Genomic DNA, 21,890 nt, shown 5'->3' with positions numbered 1-21,890 from the left:
GTTGCATCATAAAGATGAACTGCAAGTGAAAAGCAGCCGTATAAAGCCCCACACAACAAGTCGCACGAGCCTCTGAAAAAGAAAAAAAATGAAGTCAACTTGCTAAACTCAAAGCTGTTCATTTAGCCTTAGACATTACTAAAAAAGAAAAGTAGCCAAAGCTCTACCTCTACACTGATTTGTAAATACTAGCCAATGCTCTGTAAAGCTAGCTAGAAAAGTAAAAAAAAGGCCAACTAGGAGCGTAGATGAAAAACCGTCTAAGCTGCTAATGAATAAAAAACCATTACCACTCAAATAAAAAAGCTACCTGTAAAAGTCCGCCATGTAAATGCCCATGTCCCCAAAAGTCAGGCTAATAAAAAGCACCGAAACAATAAGCAAATAAATCAAACTGCAAAAATAAAAGTGTCAAAGATAAATTTAAATTAGCAACACAAAAAAAAGTTGTTCCTAGCCTGATAGGCCCATGATGCCTCAAGTCATCAGGGCAAAAATACCACCTATAAATAAACACGAGACCAAAAAGTGAATGTAACCATAAATAATGTTTCTCAAGTCATCCATGACTGTGAAACGTGTGCTGCAATCAAGCAAGCCAGGCAAATGAAACTCTTATAGTATAGTTAACAGTAGTTCAAATACAAGTATAAAAAAGCCTAGCAGATTAACTGTATCACCCTTCCCCAAACTCGCCAGAGCAAGCACTATATGCTAACCATGGTGGAAGCCACCACTAAATAGTTAAAAACCTACCCTGTGCCTCATGCTACTGCCCGGAACACCATCCTGGGCCTGGAAAAACAAGTCCTGTAGAAACATGGCACCCCTGAAAAAATCAAATCAAACAATAAGACCCATTTCAAAAACAGTCTTATCAACACCTAGGCTAAAGAACATAGCATTGAATAAATATATCACATTACTTATCATGCACCAGCTGCCAAAAAAGTTGAACAGTGCAATAAATTACTAAAGACTGCCCTAAAAACACTTCTTAAAAGAACCTTCAAAAATTGAAAAATAAACTTAGCAAAACCCACATAAATAATCAACACTCGAAGATCTGTCAATCAAGCTAGTCCTACCCAGTCTGAACCCTTGCACACAGTAAATAAAAATAAAGTCCCTGTGGTACACATGAAAAGTATTTTTAAAAAAACTGTTTAAATTAACTCTACCTCAAGCAAAAGTAAACCCATTCCTAAGATTGTTTTTGCTCAAAGACCTAGTTACACTTAGTGAGTAATGCAAAAAAAAAAATAAAAAAACCAGTTGTGTACCACAAAAAAACCTAATCCTAAGTAAAAATTGAGTGTAAAAGTTCATTGTGTTAAGTATAATGCAGATGGTAATAAAATAAAAAGTAGATAATGTCATGAGTTTTGTAAAGAGCATATTATTCTATTCCATCTGGGTGGAGCAGAATTGCTTATCTTTGCCCAGATGGGTCAGTGTCACTTATCAGATGGTGGAGTGCTACTTATCTCTCTTCATTGTTTCACTACTTCCATGGGAATGTCTTCTGCTAATGGACCATTAAGAGCTCACCAATGATATGACACATTACATCGTACTATTGTAAGATGCTCCACACAGGGAGGAGGAGCCAAACCGTCTTCACCTAGATAAAAAGGAGCCACAGTCCCACTAGGTATCCAGTTTTTCCACTGGATCCCTGGAGGAAGACCAGACCCATCTCACCATTACTGGACCCTTTTTTTTTTTTTCAACAAGACCATCTCTACTCCAATAGAACCACATCTGCCACTCCAGGAGAGCTTACTTTGGACTGCTTCCAACACCCTGACCAACAGGGTGTCAAGTTGTATTTCTGACTCTGTCAGAGTTTTTTTCTAAAATTTCTTGTTTGTTTTTTTGTTTACTTATTCTTCTGTGCTACAACATCTGTATTGTTTATATCCCTAGTAAAGAACTGCTATACCTGTTCCCAAAATCTTTGCCTGACAGCCTTTTAATTGCAAATTTATGATAATTTGGAAAAAGAAAGGAAGGGCTTACATTTTAAGGAAGATTCCAGCCCTCCCTGGCAGATACCTGTCTATCTAAACTAAGACACAAGGCACCAAGTGTGAGATTTCTCTGGCCAGAGGCCAGTCAAATAGCTCAGCAGTCACCCTTGTCCGTACGCTGTGCTTATCAGCCATGAAGAGAAATACAATTTCCATTTATCATCAGAAATAATTCCATTTATCATCAGAAGTACACAGTTAAAATATGCTTATAGTCAGAAGCTGATTGTTTCTATTTACTGCACATGACAGATGTATCAAGCTAGCATGAGATGAATCCTGTATGGGGTGGTCTTTAAAAAATGATCTGTTTGTGTCTGCTTTTTTGCTCATTAATTGTGTCCTTAATTCTTATAATAAGTATGTCATTAATCAGTGGTGCTGGTGAAAACAGCTTTTTCTTTTACACTGACAACCAAATTTAATCTGTTAGAGTTGCACAGGCTGTGAAGTTCACAAGCCTAATAAAGTAAACAGCCTGAAGAAGTTGTATGAGATGTAGAAGTAGTGAACCCTAAATCAACATAAAATCTGATGTGAGGTGAATGTATGCAGAAAAATATTTCATAGGAAAAAAGAGCATAGATCCAAGATATCTTTAGTTATGCCTAAGAGATGCAGAGGTATGCTGAGCCTAGAATTTGCTCTGTAGAGCTCCATATGTTTATTTATCATACACACACACTCTAACTGACCCTAGACATCCACCTACCTGAAGCTTAAAGAGCAGAATGTATGAATGTAGCTAAAATGCCAAGTTTAACACATTCTGTTGTTTTCTTTCTGTTAGGAATATTTTACATTTCACATCCTTGCTCTTCTCTGCTACTCAAAGATGCAGTTCACCCCTGTTTTTCCGGGATGGCAGATGTCTTTTGCAAAGGCTAAAAGCACTTTTTTTTTTTTTTAAAGTATTAAAAATATGAGGCCAAATCCCATGGCATCTAGTTAGGCAAAACTCACACTCAGATTTGGGGATTATAGCTTTTTTTTTCCTTTTTTCTTTTTTTTTTTTTTTTTTCTTTTTTTTTTCCCCTCAATGTACTGCACATCACTGCATCTCTATAGTTTCTTCCTTTATAACAAAAGGATAAGCTCCTGTTTGTTATTGCACAGCATTTTCAAAGCTGTTGTCAATAAATAGTGTTATGAAATTGTTATTAAAAATTATCTCTTCTCTTTTCCAGAGAAATCAGTGCTTTCCCAGGCAACATTTGTTTTTGAAAAGAAGGTCCACTCTTTGAAGGTAAAAAGGCTTTTTTCCCCCCTTTTTCATTATTGATAAAAATTGTTGAGAAATAGGGATTTTATAGACAGTTATCTTAGCAGTAGTGTAAGATTTTAGCCATGGTTAACACTTGTAATAAATGGTCTGAAAATAGAACAAGGAAGAATAGAAAGCAGAAACAAGACAATGCATATATACTGTATTGTTATACTTTCTGTGTTTGCCTAGAAAATTACTGTTCTAGTTTCCTTGACTTTTCCATGCTTATTTTTTTTCCAGCGGCCTGCAGAAGACCCAGTTTGCAAAGCTGAAAATGGTAATAACCACCTCGCTGAAACAGTATAATGTAACTGGGTTATTTGTAGGTCTGCCTGTGGAAAAAGTGTTTGGACTCTTTCTATGAGCAGGGGCAAATCCCAGTTACCAGACTAAGATTTTGTGGGTTATAGAGCCACCTACTCTGTTCTGATATATAGGTCCCTGTCTTCCCTCAAGAGTTCTTCTGTCTTACCTCTCATATTTACCAGAAATACAAGCTCCAGAAGTCCTGAAAATTGACCAAGCATATTCATCAGCTGTAAGAACTCCTAACTGGCCTTTTTCTGTTTGCTTGGGTAATGTTATAATGTAGCTTCTCATTCTTAATGTTTTCTGACCCCATGGGCTATGTAGTGATTCTAGGTGCTTGCTTTAAATTCTCTGATCTTAGTAGAAATAAAGAAGACTCCCTAGGGCTTTGTGACAGGTGTTGACTGAGATTCCAAAGCCCTTTTGCTCTTAGGTACTGCCTTAAAGCTGTCTGTAAGTCCTTCCTAGAATTTATTTTGTTCAGGTTTTAATTCAGTATTATAACATTGTGCTGATGCTTCCTGCCAATTACATTATATTTTTCTTTCTCTAGATTTCATTAGTTGTTCCAGAAAACGTGCAAGGTCATCATCTTTGACTTTCCAGAAGTCTGACTCTCAGTCTAACACTGGTATGACATTTATCTCCAGTCATGTTTTAATTGGAATCCTGTATTCCCATCTGGTAAAAAAAAGGATGGATTCCCCCATATAAGAAATGTTTCTGCTTTGTAGGCATGCTGCAAGTTATGAAAACTTAAACATTGATACTTGCTGGTACTTTCCAATAAATACTGTTTAAATTAAAAATACATTATTTTTTTCCATACTTAGATAATACTACATAAAGTAGTGAAAAATCTATAAATTTTGTATAATTTTCTTGAATTGCTCACACAGTCTAGGGAGTATGAGGTAAGGAAAGGAATTATACGTCTCTTCTGGAAGAGATCAGTGTTCCCAGGGCAATCCTTTAAAATCTAAAGCAGTTTCCAGAAGGGCCCCTCCTTCTGTCCCACCAAGAGCTGACTGGGAAGGCCCATTAAGGACTCTGTATTTTTCCCATGGGAAATGAACATGAATCACTGAGGCTACTGTGCAGAAGGATGGATCTGGTTTTTATAATCTTTATTTAACATATGGATGGTAGCAGAATGGTACTTCTGAATTTAGGCATTAATATATGTACAGTGTATCTTTGTTTTAATCACGTCTGAATGTACCTAAGAGGACTTGAGATAAGCTAAGTTTGGTTTACTCTGAAAGTTAAACTGTGATAGATACGCTAGAAATTTTAGGGCATGCCTATACCAAAAAAATAAAGCAGAGTACAGGAGGAAGCTGAAGTATTTTTCCTCTTGATTGCCCACACTGTTCAAGTGATAGGTCACTGTCTGGCTCTGTTTTGAACCTCTCCACCTGGAGGTCTCCAGGAGAGAGCTGCTAAAGCGATGATTAGCTGTGTGCCTGAGCCAGGCTGTGCTGCTTGGCCTCAGAGACCTCCTGGGATCAGCAGCATTGACATAACCTAACAGTCTGCTTCAAGAAAGATGGTAGGTAGCAGATAATAATTTATTCTGCTGTCAATGAAAGCATAACATCAGCCTGGCTAATCCTAAAACTGGTCTTTTTTATTCTTCAAACAAGTTATAATTTCAGTCTTTTATTCTTTTAATTTCAGCTTTCACACAGAAAAGAGGGAGGTCATCTTCATTTAATATCCTTCCTACTTTCCCTCCCTCCCAGACAGGTAAATAAAAATAAATATTTTTGTGGAAACACAAGTATTAGCTAAAACAAAGATGTGTGCAGAAATGCTTTTTCTGCAAGACAGAGCTGAAGTGTGTTGGACTAGTCTGACATTTAGATGGGAGAAAAGAGTGCTTTATAAAGAGGACTGACAGTTCAATAGAAGATAAGGGGTTTTTTTATAGTTGGGGAATCCTCTGGAGCAGGGGTGGAATCTCTGAATAATTTAAAAACATGCATTTACAGAGTGTGATACAAGTTATACTTAAAAAAACCAAAATGAAATTACGGTAATTACATGAATAGTTTGCTTGCAATATAACGGTGATGGTTCCTACAGAAATATAATTTTCCATCCTAGGAGCCTGTCCTCCACCTAGTAAGGGACCCAGGGAATAATATCCTCACTCTTAGCCTAACAGGAATGATGCAGTGGTCTCAAATCCTAGCCTATGTCTCTTACCAGAGACAGGTTCTTGACAGACACTCGTGTAGAGGATTTCTAACCAATGTTAAGAGTTCATAGCATTTTAATAGCAACAAAACACACTCCTGCAATGAAAATGTGGTGGTTGTAGTGTATCAGTTGTGCCATTTTAAAGGACATGGTACATGTGTGCCATCCCAACCTTAACGGGAAGGCAGCACCCAAGATTTGTAGGTGGTCATGGTGGTAAGGAATGACAGAAGTCAGAGGTTCTTCAAAAGCTGAAAAGGTTTTACTGGTAAATTACACACTTGGCATGAAAACTGGTGTAAGTCCTGATCTCCTATTACAAGCACATGGAGGTGGATTTTGGATGAAGGGGTAAGGTGAACGGGAAGAGAGAGAATTGAACAAGATTAAAAGAGGAGAAGAGAGAAAAAAGAAAAAGAAGAAAGAGAGAAAAAAAGATCACTAGCCCAGGTTCCAGCATCAGCATCCATCTGGCTGAAGGCATGTCCAGGATCCTGGGGCACACACCTGGGCTTCTTGGGGGTATCTTTATACAGAAGGGTTTCCCCACCCTGGAGATGAGTTTCTCTCTTTCTATGCAAATCAGTTCTCATGTGCAGTTCGTTCTTTCTGGAAATGGGTCAGAGGCTTTGGGGGTCATGGGTGGTCTTGATACCCCTACAGACCATGCCCACTTCTTGGCCTCATTCCTGCTGTGCTGTGCTGTGTTATGCTTATGGCTGTCCTGGAAGAGTGGTGCCCTAGCTCTGTATGGCCCCTTCTCCAGCCACATCCTGCAGTGTCTCACAGTGAGTTACTGCCAGAAGTCCTTGGTTTGCTCCACAGCTATTAAGATATCAGTGACATACACATTACCCCCCTTACCTTCTAGACTTCTACAACATGGTTGCCATCACCTTCTCACTGGTGTTTGGCATCTTTATTAAAACAGTGAAAACATCAATAGTGCGCTGCCATCATTCTAGTAAGTTATAAAGGCCTTTTTAGCAGAACAGGGTACATTTATTTATTTATTCCTATTTGGGCCTCACTTAGTCATCTTAAAAATGCCTAAAACTCGACCAGATAGCATTGGCATTTCAATGTTTCTGCAAAACAGGAATACCTAGTTTTAAAAGATGAAGAAAGATTTTGCCTTTCAAATGTTCATTAATATCCAAAAGAATGTGACATAGCCAGAAAACCCCTGGTGCCTTCTGGTGCCAAAGTCTGTCCACTTGTAAAAACTGAGACAGTAATGCTTACCTTGGATATCTTTTTCAGATAGATACGTTGGAATATTGCTCAGGTACTACCAAAACAGGGAGAGGTTACAGAAATACTAATTAATGGTTAAAATTTGGGTTTACTCATTATTCAATTTTAAATTCCTTTTCTGTAGTAAAGAAGAATAATATATTCATGACCTCAGCTCTTCTGCAAAGAAATCCTGACATCATCAAAAATACAAGAGAAGGTAACTGTCATTGTAATATTTATTCACTGTAGTTCCACAAAGATATCCTTTAGCGATACTGGTGCAAAATAGAACAGCTTTTTTCCATACTGAATGATAGGCTAGGTGTCTTAATGCAGTTCATGACTTACTTGTTTGACAGTGTAAATATCCTATGGTCCTATGGTCTTAAACTGTGGTCTGAGCAACTGCTCTGGCTACTTATTTCCTGAGTGGACTGAACATAACCTTCCATAGTGAAATTTCACATTTCTAACTGAACACCTCTGCTCCTGGAGAAGGCAGTGAAGAAACCTCTTGGCATCTGAAGATGCAGAATTTAATCTGAAATGCCAAAAGACATATCTAAAACAAATAAATAAATATAAGGATATATTTAAATATATAAATACAAATATATTTCATAAGTACAAATAAGAATGTTTATGTATATAACACATTACTTTTTGATCTGCTAGGATAACACATTGGTTTCAGTTCAGGGTTGTGTATTTTAGAAACCATTACAATTTTTCAGAATATGAAGCAAGTAAACAACAGTGAATGTTATTTAAAAATGTTTTGAAACTTTCAGTTAAGAGGCAGACATATAGGTATGAATTAGATGTGAAGAAAAAGTATATGTTTAAATATTTTGTCTTTGTATTTTGCAAGGATCCTTGTCACCAAGTCAATTGTGGAATGTCATTAGACCTGCCACTTTACAGCCCCCACAAGCCCTGACCTGTCTTGAAATTCCTGTAGTATCTCTAGAGACTAAGAAAGAAGCATGTGTTCAGGTAAAAAGAAAAATAATTTTACTGAAGCTCAAATTAAGAAAAAAAACCCCAACCAAAACCAAACACCAAACAAACCAGTGCTGTTTTAAAGCAATTAACTATTCCATTGCTTGATTTTCAAGAAAGTTCCCATGTAAGTTTTAGTGGAATTGATGTGTCACTGACATGATGTGAAATATTAAACTCATGCTGACCATGTTTGAAAAATACCTCTTCTCTGCAGGCTGTCTTACCTTTCTGATATCACGGTTCTGTGGGAAAATCAGCTGTGGGTGTTTCGGATTTTGTTTATTTAGAAAGTGAGGTTTTAGTATATTAATTGAGGGCACTGGCTTAGTACACAGCTAGAGGAAGCTCTGCCAACAACCACATCTATTATCTGTATCTGTATCTGTCTATCCATATACCTTAGTGACTCTGGATTCTAGCAGATCTGTTAATAGCAGAAAATACACTACCTCTAATTAATCCATTTGATTTTATTATTCCTAGCTATCTGAAGACAACTCTTTTTCATCAGCTGAGAATTCACTAAATTCCAAAGCAGCAGTGGGGTCATCTATTACCATGAGTCTTTCCAGCTCTCAAAAAACACAGTAAGATTTTGTTTATTATATTTCTATATAATCTTGTCACTTGGCTGATGGTGTGCCCTTTCATCATGTATGTCTAGCATGGTACTAAGCCCACGCCATGTGCACCCACACAGGGCTCAGTGGTGTTTGTGTGTGGTGCCAAGATTTGTGTTTTGGCATGAGCTTCATATGCCATTAAAAAATGGACTCTTAACTGCAATTAATCTCTATGGGACAGGTGGTTTCTCACCAGCAACCAAGCCAGAAAGTGTTTTGGTTTGCCATCTCTCTTCTGACTGCATGTCTGCTGCATCTCATAAAAAAGATGCAGAGAACTCAGGAAATTTCATTCTTTTGAGGAATTACCAATACATGTCAGCATATTGGACACAAGAGGCATAAAGAAGGAAATATGGGATTGATTTGGAAGACCAGGTGAATGCTGCATTTGATGCTCCACTTTCATTCACAAAGCAGAATTTCTGGCACAAAAAGTTATCTGCAGTGACTGTGATAGGCTAGCATTTTTGTGCAGCAGACTTCAAAATTTCTGTGAGGAAGCTGATGTCCTTGGACTAGGATGTTTCCCTATTCTTTTGACACTGTATGTGATGGAAAGAGCCCCATTCTTGGAGATCAATCAGATTCTGACTAAAAGCTTGGAAGGCTTGTGTCAAAAGTGACAGAAATACAATGCAAACACTGGGAAAACACTGGCTTCTGGTCATACATTCAACTGTGCACAAGGTTTTCCTTGGGCAACAGAAAGGGGTTAAGGCCATCACTGAGAAGAAGTCATACTGGTGCAAAAGCAGGCTATTGCCTCTCTCTTTGGGGAATGACTCATGAGAACTCTAGGTCTGTGGTTGTCTTGTGGTATTCATACTGCTTGCTGATGTTGATGAGGGTTATAGACCTGGAAGTTGTGAGCATCAGGAATACATCTGGTATCACTTTTGATGAGAGAATGACTTTTTAAAATTGCTAGGGCCACAGATAATGGATTTCTAATGCTGCCTAATTCTGCCTCCTACCAAAGGAGGGCACAGAATATGTTTATTGCAAAGGAGTCTGTGCTAGTCTTCTACAGGGCTAGATGGACCACAGATAAAGGTTGGGATGCACAGTGCCAGGGTTCTGTGGAGGCAAGGGATTTTTAGATGCACAAAACACTTAGATTCTTATCAACAAAAAGAACATCATTAGAGGGCAGATGCTCACTGTGATTTTGGAAGAATCAGCCTTTTCCATTACATTTAATGCTGTTGTGATGCCCTCTGAGGACAACATGTAGCGACACAGCACACTGGTTTTTTAGCAGAGTCTGAGTGATGGTAATACATGTGTTGGAAAGGCTAAATCAGTTGCTCTTGATACTTTAAATTTATTTACATTCTGTCAGCTGGACAATATCTAGGAAACGATTGGTGAATGACTTTCACCTGTGATGTAGAGAAATGCAACGCAGTGATTCAGTACCAACAAACTAACTTAAAGGTACTTACGGTATTTTCCCTTGTCTTCTTTTTCCATAAACCTCCTGCTTGGAGTGTTTGTGTCTCATGAATTCTGAATATCACAATACTAGTTCTATTACTAGTTCTATCACAATCATGGTAAATGTTGGTTCCTTTGACAGTTGAAAACTAATTTAAATACAACCAGGTGCTTACTGCTTTTCTGAGATTGCAGGAGGATGTAAGTGCCATTCTTCTGATTCACTTTAAATGACTGATGCTGTAAAATACTTACGCAAAATCTTTCTGGCATAGCTGTTTTCTCATCAACAGTAAACAAATGACTTTATTAAAGCTCTGCACACATGCTGAGCAGTAAGTGAACATTGCAGCCAGATGTCCTCATTGCTAAGAAAACAACTTTTTAGGTTTGCTTTTAATATTCAATCAAGGCATTTATTTATAAAATAAAATGCAGAGATGCAACAGCAGGGATTGCTTTGCCTGCGGACATCTCTCTCACTTTTTGCTCCTCTTCCACTTCTTTATTTCTCGATTTTATGATTCTGTGGAGAGATGAGTGAAAATACCTTGTTATCCCTCTGCAGTTGCTGCAGCTGTCCATATTCCATCAAACCACTAATTTTCATTTCCTGGGCTGACTATAATAATGAACTGAAAAGTAAAAAAAATCCAGTTTCTTGATTCCGATTAAAGGCTTGGAAAGCTTGTGTCATAAGTGACAGAAATACAGCAGTGGGAAAACACAGGCTTGCAGTCATGTCAAGTCAACTTTGCACAAGGATTTGATTGGAAAACTGAAAGGATTCGAGGCCAGCACTGGAACTGGTGGCTACTCAGACCTTTTTTGGACACTCTGAGAAGGCTAGTACCTGAATTTATTCCCCTCTCATAATCCCATGCAAGTACTTTATCTGTATTTCTCCTCCCATTGTTCCTTGTTAGTGATCATTCCCTGATATCAGTGACTGTGTTTTGTATCTCCATGACAATGCCATCCCTGGGGCAAGAATGCTTTGCATCCCTGACAGTGCATCTCTGGCAAGAACACTTTGTTCTTGCCATGCAGCAACATAAGGCTGTTGAGTTTTTAATAACATTTTAAGGCTGGCACTTGCAGTTAACTTTCTCTTAAAAGAAAGATCTTCACTGAATAATTTTTCTTACATTTTTGAATATAATCAAAACATTTTCCCACATTTTTTCTTAGAAATAAGCCTCTAATTGTTGGTTTTTTAGCTTTTTTGGGGTGCTGTCCTTAGGCTGCTATCGGAGCAGCCTAGAAGTAGCAGTTGACATATCAGTGTGGAAATTGGTCACACTCCAGTGAATTTTAATGAGGGGTGTGTTTAAGGATAAAAAAACATATAAACACACTTCAGATTCCCTGTTCATGCCCAAAACATACATAGAAGCTTTTAAGGCTGAAAAGATGAGTATTTTCTGATATCTGTTTGTTCCTAGTCTTAGCAACACATCAAGCGTAAGAATGCTAAGGAATATTTTTCACATTAAGTGTAAGATTGAGAGAGGTAGTACTTGGTAAGCCCTTCATCCTTGAAGAGATTTCAAGCACACTGTAGTTGTGAAGAGAGGAGCTGTGTTTTTGAGGCAATCGTCAGAGTTCTGCCAACAGACCCAGTTAATTAACAGGAATATCCTCTACATATGTTTTGTTAAGCCCTCCCAAGGGTGATAGATACTGTGAAACAGAAGTAAGTGGTGCTGAAGTATGCAGTTTGTGACACAGTATCATGTTGCCTTCCTGCCAGGTCATCCTTCAGGAACAGAAAGTGAAAAGAACTCGCATGATTTTGCCCGTGCCAGCAAGATATGCAGGATTAAGTTCTACAGAAAGCATAAACAACCTATAACCCCTTCATAAAAAAAACCCCCAAAGCCAAAAGCAAAACCAAACCAACAGTAGGAACAACTTCCACATAAAGGAGTTTACAAGGACTTTTCTAGTGACTTTTACAAAAAATGAACCCTGTAAATGTAAAGTGGCTATGTAATTAGCAGGTCAAATCACAATTCTACTTGTATAGAATATTCTTGAATGTAATCTCTAAAATATAGTTGGCCAGTACCAAAGGATTGCAAGTATTGAGTTCTCTTCTCATTTAAAGTATATCTATGGAACCGGTATTTGAAAAATGGAAACACTTTTCTCTCCAGTTTTACTTGTACCTCATCTTAAGCTATCTGCTATCACATCTACACAATTTTTCAGTATTTGTGTGTGTATGTGAATATGCTGCCTCCCTGCACTTCCATGATGTAAGGAGGATGACCAAGGAGTCCCTGTAAGGCACTGAGGTGTGCATTTTTCTGCAGAGTACTGGAGCTGCACCATCTTGAAAGGATGGTTAATTGTTGGTAGTCTTTTGGAGGAGCAAAAGGCAACAGGAAAACAAAAGTAACTCATTAAGATTTCTGGAGTAAGACACTTCTCTGAGGAGAAGTGGCATTTGTTTCGCTGTTTGTTCTTTGATCTTAAGGAATATCCTCAATAATAAAAATGAAATATAGTGTGATACTCTGTTCCTTTTGTGAAATGTTTCATAGAGAATATTCTCAGAGTCTCTTAAAGAATTTGCCTGATTACTTATGTGACTATTTTTTTGTTTTTCTTTAATGTCAGGTGTGGTGAATCTTTAAAGTGCTTTAAATAGTTCTAAACCACATTCTTATGTTATTTTGTTCCCGCAGAAGTCAATTGCTCAAAGAAAGAAGTGTACAAAACAGCAGCAGTTCTCATTTTGTGTTTGGGGAAAACATGGTTGAAAGAGTTTTGGTGGGATCTGCACATGCTGGCAGACTTTTCATCAAGGTCAGTGTACTTAGAAATATAATTACTTTTTCAGAGACTGATTCTTTTTAGGCCTTCCTTCTTTTAAAGATGTGAGTAAATATGGTTCCAATGTCTCTTGAGGAGAAAATATCTAAGAATATGCTGCTGGAGGGGTAGGCATTCTTATCTTCACCACCCTAGATAGATTCTTTAATTACTAATGCATACCAATATGCACTTCTGGTTTGCTCTTTGACTTGAAAAAGAGTTTTTTGTCTATTCCATGTGAAGCGGAACACCCACAATGTAAAATAAAAGAATGTGGTTCCTACTGCTCTAATAACTTCCATCATAACTGTAAAGAGATCGGATACCTAAAGGGAGCCTACAAGAAAGTACAGGAGCATGGAGTGACAGGACAAGTGGTTTCTAACTGAAGGACAGTAGGTTTAGGTTTGATACTAGGAAGAAATTCTTCTCTTTGAGGGTGGTGAGACCACAGGAAAACACTGCCTAGAAATGCTGTGGATGCCCCATCCCTGGAGGTCATCTGAGGTGACCATCCAAGGCCAAGCTGGATGCAGCTCTGAGCAATCTGGTCGAATGGAAAGTGTCTCTTCCCATGGCAGAGATTATCTTTAAGGTCTCTTTCAACCCAAACCATTCTGTGATTCTGCAATAAATAAGTATGAGGGAAAAATTAGACACCCACCCTAGAGAGTGTCCATGTTAAAGCATATTGTGCGTGCTTGTAAGGTAGCTTAAGTCCTGAAGGACTCTAGGACAAAAAAGTGGTTCCCAAGCTGAGGACTGTACCACTGGAAGTGGAATTAAAATTCAGTTTTCAATTGAAGCAGGATAAAGACTGTATGTTCATTTGCCAGGTAAAACGCTTGGCAGCCATAGGTTTGGGCTATGACTTCTGGCCAAGATCTATTTATAAAGTACTAGTTGAGCCACTGAACATTTTCAGGAGCCACAAGAATTTATTTAGACATGCCTAAGAAAATTTATCTGCAAAACTGAAGGTGATAGAAATTTTTAAGTCCTCTGAGTTTAAGTTTGTGGTGTCTGAGAGTTTTAAACTACTTCTCTGGGAACTATGGGCTTGAACTGGAAATAAACCAGTACCTCATCATCTAAGTTCTTCAGTGGATTTAAATACTAGTCCAGGATCCACACAAAGAGGTCATTCTTCTCAGAGGAAGAATGATGTACTGATTCTATGATAATAATATCATAGAGACTGAAATTGTATCATCTGGGCTAGTTTTTACTCTGAAACTATTAAAATTTCTGATCTTCAGCCTAGCAGGCATTAAATGATTCAATGTTCTGTTTGATATGAAGTAATATAGCCATTTTTTAAATAGGCGTTCTTATTTCCACTGTGTTTTTCTAGAGTCCTGAGAGGCATCCCAAGCTGTGTAATGAAGCTGATTTACAGAAAGGAGAAATAACATCCATATCCACAGGATCTTCTCATGTCGGACCACAAACAAGTAAGCATAATCAGCAAACAAGAACAGTTAGTTTTATTATTATGTTTCACTGTATTTTAGAGGATATGAAATGAGTGGTGGTCAATAATTTTCATATATTCTCAAGCTATCCAGTCATGAGTATACTTAGAGTATGTGTCAAAATCTATATTCAGAAAGCAGCTACAGTTTGGTTTATGACATGTGAACTGGACTAACTTCAGAAAGCATCATCTGAATGACTCAAAACATTACAGAATATTTAGTTCAGGTCATTATTTATTGTTTGAAAAAAAATGCAGCAACCTTTATGATTGCATTGTGGACCACATTGTTGAATTACAATTTTAGGCTGTCTGCTGCTTGTATTTTTCAAATTTTCATATAAATTACTTGGTTATTTTGGATCATAGTTGTGGGACTGAAAGTTCTGTATGGACAGATTTCAGGGCTTGTTTGTGACTCTGGTGTGAGATTTTCTACTGAGCAAGCCATGTAAACCTAGGCTGTGGCGGGGTCCCCAACAGTCCCCTGTTGAGAGCCTTCTTGACAAATTTTGCACTCCTCTTTACTAACAGATGTATTAGATCCTATGATTTGTGTAAGCATTCTTACAAGTAAAAAATGATAAAAATAAAGCCTTTAGAACATATGTATAGTTTATGCAAAGATAAAGAGCTTTGTAACAATGTTGTTCCTTTCAAATATTGTCCTTCTGTGGTCTGTTAAATACTCATTGTATATGTATTATTATTCTGAATATTGGGCTATGTATATTTGGCATAACTGTATATCAGATGAGTTTAATTTGGAAAATCAGCTTCTAAATATTTAGGCCTTGTTTCTGTTTGTCCCTTGGGACAAACCTCTGCAACTATAAACAGCCCTGTTCAATTCTGTATGAGCCTTTTTACTAAGGTATTTTGTATTCTTGCTTTTTCCTCTTGTTTTTGTTCCTTTGGCCAAAAACTTTTTAATAACACTAAACAATGTCAGATACCACAGGTATTACTGAGGTCACATCCTGTGTACTAATTTCGTTTTCCTAAAAATATTCCCAAAATATTCCCTGTACAGAAAGAATTTATCTTTTTTTTTTTTTTTCCAACAGAAAGGGCTTTGTTGAGGAATGCAACACTAATTGAATCAGCAGCTGCTTGTATTTCCAAGCCAGTGGAGAAAATCCTGTTAGATAAAGTTGAAGTTATAACTGGAGAAGAAGCAGAACACAATGTATTGCAGGTGTGTATTTCCTAAAACCTTGATGGTGAGTAGTTTTGTTGTTGAAAAGAACATCTAGATATATTGCAGATGCAGCAATCTGAAAATAATTTCAATTTATATTTTAAATTTTTGCTTTTTTTAACCTATGCCTCAGCTAACCCATTTTTCTGTAAGTTGGTCCTTTCTTTTTAATATTGTATTTGTTCATTTTGTGGCCCCTTTAAGCAAGTGACTATTTCAGTGGTATTTTATAAGCATCTACACAGTACACTAGCTGTAACCAAAACCTTAGAGCTGGAAGTGATTTGAGAAAAGATGGGGTTTATGAAAAACTTTCTTGGGGAAAAAAAGCAATGTGTTGTCAAATTTGTTTTATGGTTCAGCTAAAACAGCAATGATCTTTCCAACCTGCCAGGGCATATCTTGCTATTCTTTGTCTTCAAAATATTATTTTCTCGGAAAATTGCAATTATGATTTTTAAAATCTTAACATTATTTTATTTTTGATTAATTCGTCTGTCTTGGCAGAAGACTGAAGTTTCACTGTCTTGGGAGCAGTACTCTTCTAGTAGCAGTAATGAGGGAGGAAATAAAGTTGTACGACTTCTGCAACAAATTTGGCTATGCTGGTGGATATCACAGATGAAGAGTTAAAAAGATGAAATAATTGAAGAAGTAAACTGGGATTCATGCTGAATGTTTTCTATGATGAGAAAAGAGTTTAGCACGGATCTAGGAGCCATTTCATTTTAAGTAATAATGGTGATATGTCTATACATCTTCCTTTTGATATATGCATGTTGATGTATTAAAATCCATATCAAAAGTTTTACAACCATAAAGTTTTAGAGCAAATAAAACTAGTATTGGCTGGCAGTTTTCATCATGTATTTCTCTTTCAGATTAACTGCAAGCTCTTTGTGTTTAATAAGCTTTCTTTAACCTGGACTGAAAGAGGCAGAGGATCCCTGAGGCTTAATGACACTTCTAGCAATAAGCATGGAATGTTGAAGTCAAGGCTAAGTACGAATAAAATAGTGAAATACTCTGCACAGAAAGCATCAAATAACTTGTATTGTTGTTGGCCAGGGTTTATTTCAGAGTGTTTAAATCTGAGAAGATCATTATATATAAGTGAAATTGCTGAGAATCTTTTTACCTGATAAAGTACTCTGTGCTACAGACTGAGGAACTGGACTTTCATATATTGTTAGGTTCTGCGTACTTCTCTGCTGCACTGTGTCTTCAGCTCAGTCACCAGTCTAACAGTTTGCTTTTCGCTGGTGCTTTTTTTTCAGGAGCACTGTTCCAAGACTCTTTTGGAATGTTGTTCTTACTGCGCTGTCACTTTTTTGCACTGTATTGCACAGTTTCAGCAGATTATTTCCTTTGTGTTCCAGACATATTGAAAGAAACAAACATATCTGGGTATTTAAAAAATTAAAATCTCACTATATCAGGGTTTTTGACCAAATTAAGAAGAATATTTGATTAAAATATTTGTTGTACACAAGTGCTGGAGAAAACAGGTGCAGCTTATCATATTAACCTTCTTATTTTAGTTATGCGAAATCAAGGTAGCTTGAGACTGATTCTCAACACCCAGCTCTGGGAACAAATGGTTATAAAAAGAGCAAACAGAAAGAGCCTGTGCTTCACTGCAACAGATCAAGAGGACTATTCTGTTCAAATATTTCTAACTCAGGTGGGTAGGAGACCACAGTTCCACCCAAAACCCCACTTCATGTAGAATTCTGAAGGGTTGCTGGAGGTTAGTTTTAGCAAATGGCCCTCATGCTCTGTTACTATGCTCAGCTTAGATGTTATATGGCTTTTATCCTGGAACGCGTTAGAATGCTGTTTCAAAAAAACAGGTGTGATGATATGATCTGGCCTTAAGACAGACATTTCCAGACTCTGGTTCACATACCACCAATGGAATGGATATCATTCCAGTAATATGCAGAAGTGGCTCTTTTTTTAATGGAAGCAATACACTGACAGTTTTTCACAGGTAGTGACAATTTTGTAAGTTACTCTGGTAAAAGCCAGCAGCTTTCTACCATGGTTCTCAACACAGCTCTTGAAATAAATCTATCCAGTGTAGGAGCTCAATTTCTCAGTTAAGAAGAATACAGAGTTTCAACATCACCTTATGTAAGATGATAGTCTTGGGAACCCTGATTTTCTCCGGCAAGGGCTAAATTGAAGATGGAAATGTGCTGGACTTATTTGCAAATAAATAGCACATATGTCCCAAGTTGGAAGGTGAGAGCATCCACATGAGTTTAAGGATGTTTACAGTTTCCCTAGCAGATCTTTCTAGGAAGGATTCAGCTTGCTGGGAAAGAAAAATAAATCATTTCCAGGAAGTGTCACATATCACACACAAGCAAAGAACCATGGACTGTATGTACAAATGCTCTGTCACTTCCTGACAGGGATTGACTTAACTATGACTGTGCTGGACTGCTGCTCTGCCTGTGAGAGTTATAAATTTCCTGATTTCCAGGTTGAAATGCACTCTGTTTCATAGACTGTGTAATTTACATTCTGTAAATTTGTCTTGGCACTATGGGGCAGTAAAAATAGACATGTATGAGGAAATCACAATATATGAGAACTGTATGGGTGTGGCAAGGGTTGCAGGAAGCTGCTTCTACAGTCGCTGGTATCCATCCCTACAGTATCCACTTGGATATATTAACATGCCAGTGCTTTCTTACTTCTAGAATCAAACTCAGGAATCATCCAAAATATCAAGTACTCCATATAAACTGAGCTGTTCTTCAGGGAAAGTAATTTTTAAGCTTATGTTTCTTCTAACTATAGAGAAAATAAGCAACAGCTGCATATAAAGCTCAGACCACAAAAAGAAAATCACATTATTTGTGAATATTTACATTGTTGTTTGGATGTTAATTATTAAGTGTGAATCTTAAGTTGATAATTTTGATTAGAAATGACAAAATACAACTTTTTCATTTTTTAAATGAAATTTTAAAAATAGAGATTTTTCTCAGTTCTTTTGGACTGTACATTTTATGTTCTGCAGGCAAGCTCAAAAGACACTGAACACCTGTATGCAGCAATACATCATCGCCTTGTAGCCTTGAGAAGCTTTGCTGAGCAAGAGCCAGATGCTTATCAAGTAGACACAGAGTCAGAAACAGCTTTTCAGCCATTGAACTGTGATAGTGATGATGAAGATGATGAACTAACTCAAGTGCGCAGCACTGGATCTGGTAAGCAGAAGTTTTGCTGGAAATGTGTAATCCTTTCAGGGTATTTGCTTAAAGTACTGAAAATTTGACTTTTTTTTTTTTTTTAATACTGAGTGTAACTTTTATCTGATACAGATACCCCTTTTTCAGGTAGAAATAGGGTAATTCCTTTTAGTATTTTGACTTACTACTACTAAAATGTAAGGTTTTGCCAGCTCAAGTATCGACGCATATTTATGGCCATGGAACACTCTTGACAAAAGCTTGAGGTTTAAGACATTTTATATTATTAAGCATTACCTAAATGTTTTTTTCAGTATACTTCAGGAGAAATGACAAGAGATGTTGATTTTACCTTGAGTAAGTAAAGGATGAGTCCATTCACATCAGTGACTAGCTTGTTACTAAAAGCCTGGAGCACAATGTTTTTACTAAGATATTTATTATGTCATCGTTAACTTAATTTAAAACATGATTCTTGATCAGCTGTAACAATTACCTCAACCAGGAAATCTTCAGGACAACATTTACACACCAGCTTTACCAGCTTTCTTCACCATAACAAAAATGTAGATTCCTCAGAGAGAAAAATGCCACTAAAATAAGATAGAAGGTATTAATGCCTTAATGCTTCAGTAAATGCAACTCGCAACAGGGCTGTGGTCACATTTGCAGAAAGAAAGGCAGAAAGAGCTATTAGACTGAAAAGCTCTTCTATCTTAGCAAAGGAGAAGTCACATTTCTGGAGCAAATTCACTGCTTGTATCAAACTGTTACAGTGGATACAGGAGCTGCCAATGAGGTGTGATTTTTCAACAGATGGACTACTTCAGGCAACTTTGGTTTGTTGCTCACAGGATTAGTTTCCCTCTGCAGCTCAGTAATGTACTGTCCTTATATTAGAAACCTTCCTTTCAACAACTATTCATCAAGAATCAAGTAATGAACAGTAACAGCTATAAGTACTGTTTCCCTGAGGAAACATTTTTTTTCCCCCTTTTATCATAGAATCATAGAATATCCTGAATTGGAAGGGACCATTAAAGATCATCGAGTCCAACTCCTGGCCCTGCACAGGACTTGCCAAGAGTCACACCATGTGCCTGAGAGCATTGTCCAAACACTTCTGGACCTCTGCCAGGCTGGTGCTGTGACCACTTCCTTGGGGAGCCTGTTCCAGTGCCCAGCCACCCTCTGGGGAAGAGCCTTTTCCTGATGTCCAACTTAAACCTTCCCTGACACAACTCCAGGCCATTCCCTCAAGTCCCGTCACTGGTCACCTCAGAGAAGAGATCAGTGTCTGCTCCTCCTCTTCCCCTTCCTAAGAGGAACCTGAAGACCCCAATGAGGTGTCTCCTCAGTTGCCTCTTCTCCAGGGACAACAAGCCAACTGACCTCAGCTGCTCCTCATACATCTTCCCCTTAAGACCCTTCACCATTTTGGTTATGTTTCTCCCGATTAGACTCCAGTACTTTTATATCCTTCTTATATTGAGTTGACTCAAAACGGCACACAGTTTCTGATAACTTGGAAATTTTGGATGGAACTTGATTCCTAGAATTCCTAATGATAAGAACTCTTTCTTCTTTCAGGAAAAAAAAAAAAAAGAAAAAAAAGAAAAAAAAAGGGGGGAAAGGGAATTTCAAAGCAGTGTAGGAACACAGATATACAAGTTAAATATTTATTTTGAGTTGCAGACACTTCTGATACAAATACTCAGATGGCAGCCAGCAAACAGATTCTGAAATGTGTGAGGTGTTGTTTTCTCTTGTCCTTTCAGTTTAAGCATCTGTGCCTCATTTATTCCAGTTTGTAATAACAGTTTTAACAATCCCTTTCAAGCACTTTTTAAATGGCTTCTAGTATTTCCTGCTTATCTTAATCTCTTCCCAGAGCCACAAGGTTTTAATTTGCACACATTTCAGTTACTGGTATGCAAGTCACTCTCCATCTTCAGACATTCAATCTCACTCACGACTGTCCCTGGAACTCCCTTTTACAAAAATGGAAGAATAATAGGCCTCATGGGTTTTGAACAGGAAGAGATCAGTTTTAAATATCAGAAATGTCCATTTAGATACAAGAGAACAGATCCTGGTTTTTTAAGAGCTCTTGTTTTAATCCTTTAATTTTCATTCTCTCATTTTCACTGAAGGGTGTATGTGAGTAAGTCATCTTTTTATTGATATAACTTAGTTTCAGAGATTACCTCTCCTTAAGAGTATATAAGTGTTAAGCATAAATCCTCAGGGACTGTTTCTTTACAAGAAGTACAATAATTTACAACATATGCCTGCATTTTATTTCATTCGATTCTACTTTTTTTGTCACCCCCTCCCAAAGTGGTTTTCTTTTCTTAATATGGGAATTTCTTTCTTGTTAAACTGAACTCACACAGTTGCCTAGATGATGCTATGTATTTCATGACACTGTAAAAGATATGAAAAATTACATTATTATCTTTATATTATCTTTATAATACTTGTCTTTAGCACTTGAAACTGAAGTAGAAAGCAAATATGATATACATAATAAGTGAATTATGGACATTGAAGTGATTTTGTATATTTGTAAGACTTTGTTTTAAGCATTCTTCACAGAAAATTCTTAATCTAGAGTATGTTAATGCTATATATGGACAATGTAGAAGGTAGAAATTTTATGAGTTTAGTATTTCATAATTATTTCTATGATTTTTTGAGTTCAGTATAGACATTTATTCCAATATTTTTAAAATTCCTAGTTGAATTGCTTTACTTTCCAGTAGAGATATTAATTTCATAAAGTCCATAACAAATAATTTGCTAAGCCTGATATTTTTATCAGATCATATTTCACCAGTTACAGCCTGAATATTTTTACCAACACGTTGCTCTGTAGGTCTGATGGAGAGAAAAACAATTCATCTTTAAATAGATTTTGAGAGTGGATGGGATCAATGACTCTTTGGAAAGTATTTATGTTTTCCCTCTGACTATAAAGTGAGCTGAGGAAATGAACTTAGACAAAACAGTAAACTTCTTCACTGACCAAAGTCAAACAAGTAAAGTACATGGGAGGTACA

General features: G+C 37.2%; 1 protein-coding gene across 1 annotated transcript in view; it reads left to right on the top strand.

Moving 5' to 3' along the window:
* Positions 1-21,890, top strand: part of RANBP3L (RAN binding protein 3 like) — a 35,951-nt gene that overhangs the window by 10,047 nt on the left and 4,014 nt on the right. The window contains exons 2-14 of the mRNA XM_066181061.1: positions 3,221-3,279; positions 3,541-3,577; positions 4,163-4,240; positions 5,290-5,358; positions 7,196-7,270; positions 7,925-8,049; positions 8,542-8,645; positions 12,815-12,935; positions 14,299-14,398; positions 15,489-15,619; positions 16,504-16,624; positions 17,164-17,306; positions 18,657-18,846. Coding sequence (XP_066037158.1) covers positions 3,221-3,279; positions 3,541-3,577; positions 4,163-4,240; positions 5,290-5,358; positions 7,196-7,270; positions 7,925-8,049; positions 8,542-8,645; positions 12,815-12,935; positions 14,299-14,398; positions 15,489-15,619; positions 16,504-16,624; positions 17,164-17,306; positions 18,657-18,846 — 1,353 coding nt within the window. The remainder of the gene's footprint in view (positions 1-3,220; positions 3,280-3,540; positions 3,578-4,162; positions 4,241-5,289; positions 5,359-7,195; positions 7,271-7,924; positions 8,050-8,541; positions 8,646-12,814; positions 12,936-14,298; positions 14,399-15,488; positions 15,620-16,503; positions 16,625-17,163; positions 17,307-18,656; positions 18,847-21,890) is intronic.

Source organism: Chamaea fasciata, unplaced genomic scaffold, assembly GCF_029207755.1.
Source record: "Chamaea fasciata isolate MVZ Bird 193981 ecotype frontalis unplaced genomic scaffold, bChaFas1.0.hap1 SCAF_4, whole genome shotgun sequence".
NCBI lineage: Eukaryota > Metazoa > Chordata > Aves > Passeriformes > Sylviidae > Chamaea > Chamaea fasciata.
Note: the sequence above shows the minus strand (reverse complement) of the source record. Positions and strands in the feature narration are given on the sequence as shown.